The sequence below is a fragment of the Dipodomys ordii genome, unplaced genomic scaffold (assembly GCF_000151885.1).
Source record: "Dipodomys ordii isolate 6190 unplaced genomic scaffold, Dord_2.0 Scaffold33, whole genome shotgun sequence".
In the NCBI taxonomy this organism is placed as follows: Eukaryota; Metazoa; Chordata; class Mammalia; order Rodentia; family Heteromyidae; genus Dipodomys; species Dipodomys ordii.
The window spans coordinates 4268664-4272849 of NW_012267249.1; the positions used below are offsets into that span (position 1 = coordinate 4268664).

The 4186-nt window shown below is 48.0% G+C and overlaps 1 protein-coding gene across 1 annotated transcript in view; it reads left to right on the top strand.

The window, feature by feature from the left end:
* Nucleotides 1-4150: 4150 nt before the first annotated feature.
* The window catches only part of Ybx1 (Y box binding protein 1), a 21364-nt gene continuing 21328 nt past the window's right edge, over nucleotides 4151-4186 (top strand). The window contains exon 1 of the mRNA XM_013016774.1: nucleotides 4151-4162. Coding sequence (XP_012872228.1) covers nucleotides 4151-4162 — 12 coding nt within the window. The remainder of the gene's footprint in view (nucleotides 4163-4186) is intronic.

Consider the following 4186-nt stretch of genomic DNA (forward strand, 5'->3'; position numbering starts at 1 on the left):
CACTTGAGCTACAGCGCCACTTCCGGTTTTCTGGTGGTTTATTGGAGATAGGAGTCTCACAGTCTCTCCTACCCGGGCTGGCTTTGAACCGCGATTCTCAGATCTCAACCTCCTGAGTAGCTAGGATTACAGGCGTGAGCCACCAGCGCCCGGCTAAAATTACATACTTCTTGACATTTCATGCCTAAAAACTTAGGAATTCTCTTTTTTTGGTTGGTCATGGGGCTTGAACTCTGAGCTTAGGCACTGTCCCTGTGCTCTTCAGCTCAAGGCAAGCACTCTACTGCTTGAGCCACAGTGCAACTTCTGGTTTTCTAGTGCTTTATTGGAGATAAGAGTCTCATGGAGTTTCCTGCCTGGGCTGGCTTAGAACTGAGATCCTCAGATCTCAGCCTCCTGAGTAGCTAGGATTATAGGCGTGAGCCTCCAGCACCTGGCAGGAATTCTTAAATACAAATGCCTCCTAGGGGCGGGGAAGGTGGCTCAGTGGTAGAGTGCTTGCCTTACATGCTTGAGGCCCTGGGTTCGATTCCTCAGCACCACATAAGCAAAAAGAAAAAAGCCGGAAGTGGCGCTGTGGCTCAAGTGGTAGAGTGCTAGCCTTGAGCTGAAGAGCTGAGGGACAGCGCCCAGGCCCAGAGTTCAGGCCCCACGACCACCCCCCCAAAAAAAAAAATAAAAAGTTATCTGGATGTGGGTATTGGTGGTTCATGCCTGTAATCCTAGTTACTCAGGAGGCTGAGAGCTGAGGATCACAGTTCAGAGCTAGCCAGGGCAGGAAAGTCTGTGAGACTCTACTCTCCAATAAACCACTAGAAAACTGGAAGTGGCGCTGTGGCTCAAGTGGTAGAGCGCTAGCCTTGAGCTGAAGAGCTGAGGGACAATGCCCAAGCCCAGAGTTCAGGCCCCACGACCACCCCCCCCCAAAATAAATAAATAAAAAGTTATCTGGATGTGGGTATTGGTGGTTCATGCCTGTAATCCTAGTTACTCAGGAGACTGAGATCTGAGGATCAAGCTTCAGAGCTAGCCAGGGCAGGAAAGTCTGTGAGACTCTACTCTCCAATAAACCACCAGAAACCTAGAAGTTATGCTCTGGCTCAGGTAGTAGAGCGCTAGCCTTGACCTGAAGAGCTGAGGGACAGAGCCCAGACCCAGACTTCAAGTCCATGACCAACGAAAAAAAATGTTTTTTTTTTTAAATAGGTAAATAGCAGCACTGGAATCTACCTGCTTTTCTATATATATAAAACCACTATAAGCTTTTTCACAGGGATTACTAGCACACCTTCCCAAATAACCTTTCTGCACTGTCATTTAACACATGTGTTGAAATATTACATGTTACACACTATATGTTCAAGGAACGAGGAAGGTTTAGAGGCCTGAAAATGAGAGGGACTCATAAACTAGTGATAGACCTAAAAATTTTAGCAACAAGGGAGAATGGAAAGGAAATGTTACAGAGAATAGTATGGAACAGTCCAAAGGGAGCAATGGGTGAGGGGGAGGAGAGGTCTCCTGGAAAAGTGGGCAAGGAATGTGGAAGAAGAGTGGGGAGTGGCTTCCAGAAAGTCATAAAAGGACCTCAGGATCAAGGAAGTTAGGTATGTCCTAAGAGTAATGGTGGTTCCTGGCAGATATAAATCTAATGTTTAAAACAACACTGGCTGTTGTGGGAAATATTAGATTGAGAAAGAAGTAAGAGACAGGAGAGTCCAGCAGTGTTTTAAGCCAAGGATCAAGAAATTGCAGCTGGCTATGCAGATCTTCCTGCTTTTCCATGGTTCATATGCCAGAGGATAAGAATGGATTTTAAGTGTTAAGGAGTTAAAAAGAAAACTTTGTGATATATAAAAAGTACATGAAATTCCTATTTCAGTGTCCATGGTAACTTTTCTTTATAACAAAGATACACTGTTTTCAGGCTTTAAATAGTTGGTGATGCACCGGGCCGGTGGCTCAAGCCTGTAATCCTAGCTACTCAGGAGGCTGAGATCTGAGGATCAAGGTCCAAAGCCAGCCCAGGCAGGAAAGTCTGTAAGACTCTTATCTCCAATAAACCACTAGAAAACTAGAAGTGGTGCTGTGGCTCAAGCGGTAGAGCACTCACCTTAAGCTGAAGAGCTGAGGGACAGCGCTCAAGCCCAGGGTTCAAACCCCATGACCGACAACAACAAAAAAAAAGTTGGTGATGATCTAGAACATTGCAAAAGAATGAGACTGGACTGCATTCAGACTTTTCAGGACAGAATAGGCTGTGCTCACGCCTGTAAATCCTAACTACTCAGGAGGCTGAGCTCTGAGCATCACAGCTCAAAGCCAGTCAGCTCAGGAAAGTCCATGAGATTCTTATCTTCAACTAACCACACACACACACACACACACACACACACACAAAGAAGAAGAAGAAGAAGAGAAAGAAAGAAAGAAAAGAAAGAAAAAAGCCCGAAAGTGGAGTTACAGCTCAAATGGTAAAGCTGGTAGTCTTGAGCATAAAAGCTCAGGGACCCGGTTGGAGGTGTGGCTGTTGGTAGAGTGCTAGGCAATGAGTAAAAGTGCCTCAGGCACAGAGTTCAAGTTCCAGTCTCAGACCTAAAATAATAAGTAGCTCAGGGACAGCATCCCAGCCCTGAGTTCAAGCCCCGGGACTGCACTAAAGAAAAAAAAAAGGAATGCAAAGCCTTGGTGAAATCACAGGACCAAGAACAGATACACTAGCCACTTAACTGATTTCTCTTTTCATTCCTTCCCTCTCCACAATCCATTCTCCACACAGCAGCCATTTTTTAAAAAGAAAAATGCCACTCCTTACCTATAATACTAAAATCACCCTCCTTAATGGTAGTCTCGAAAGTTTCAAATTAAAAGTTCCTAGTTGACCTGCCCATCTTTTATAACCCAATGTTTCCTTCCACTGTTACCAACAACTTATTTGCATTTCCCGAGGCCCTGTCTCTTTTTGGGTCTAGAAAGGAGAAACAAACCTCTCTTTGCCTGAAAAATCAACACTCCTTTCTCCCTGCTTCCACTCCCAAAACGCTTTGTGCTTATGCAGATATGGAGCGTTGAGTGTTTTAATTCCTGCCATCAGATGGCAGAAACTGAGTCGCAAACTATTCCATCCTCAATCAATAGTAAATGCCTAATAATGAATGGAGGTAGGTGGAGGACTTGAGTCACATCAGGTGGCAGGCTCAATTTTGCCGAGTCTAAGACGGATTAGCCATCCTTACCTCACATAGCTGATGAAGAGATAGACAAAAAAACTACCTTGCCCAATAAAACGTGAGTTGAAACCAAATCTGATTTGTGGCCAATACAAAACGAGGTGAATGCTTAAGGCAGACACGGCCCTTACATGCCTGCTAGGTAGGATCGGGAGACAGTTCCCCCCAGAGCACACGCACCCCCGCCCTGCACACACGTTGAGCCCAGGGGGTCCGGGCGCCTACGGGGACCCTCCAAGGTGACTGTACCGCTCTTCGATAGCAAATGTTAGGCAGCTCCAGAAACCCTGGGCAGTGAGGCGAAGACACTGCCATTACAGAAAAGACGGCCGAGTGTTCCCGCGGTAAAGGCCTTTGGAGCAAGGAAGGAGGTTGCCTGTCTGTCAAAGCCTTGGGTCAAACCGTAATCTCGAGCCCAGTGGTCGGCAAAGCCTTCCCCTAGGCTCTGAACACAACCTTGAACCCAGGGCCCCAGCACACACAGGCTGCAGCCTCGTGAAAGTCACGTTCGCTCTGCTCCCCTTCTCGAGTACTCTATGGTTCTCGTGGTGACTACTCTAATTCTAGTTCCGGTCTCTATGGCGGCGGAGGCAGGAACGGTTGTAGGTCGGCCGAATTAGCTGCCTAAAGGGCCAATAAGAGTGGAGGAGTGATAAAAGATTACCCAATAGAAACTAGAGCTTGGGGTCAGGTGGTGAGATTGGCAGCACTGGTGACCAGTGAGGAAAGCTGAGGGCGGGTCTATCGCAGGGCTTATCCCGCCTGTCCCGCCATTCTCGCTAGTTCGATCGGTAGCGGGAGCGGAGAGCGGACCGCAGAGAGCCCTGAGCAGCCCCACCGCCGCCGCCGGCCTAGTTACCATCACACCCCGGGAGGAGCCGCAGCTGCCGCAGCCGGCCCCAGTCACCATCACCGCAACTATGAGCAGCGAGGCCGAGACCCAGCAGCCGCCCGCC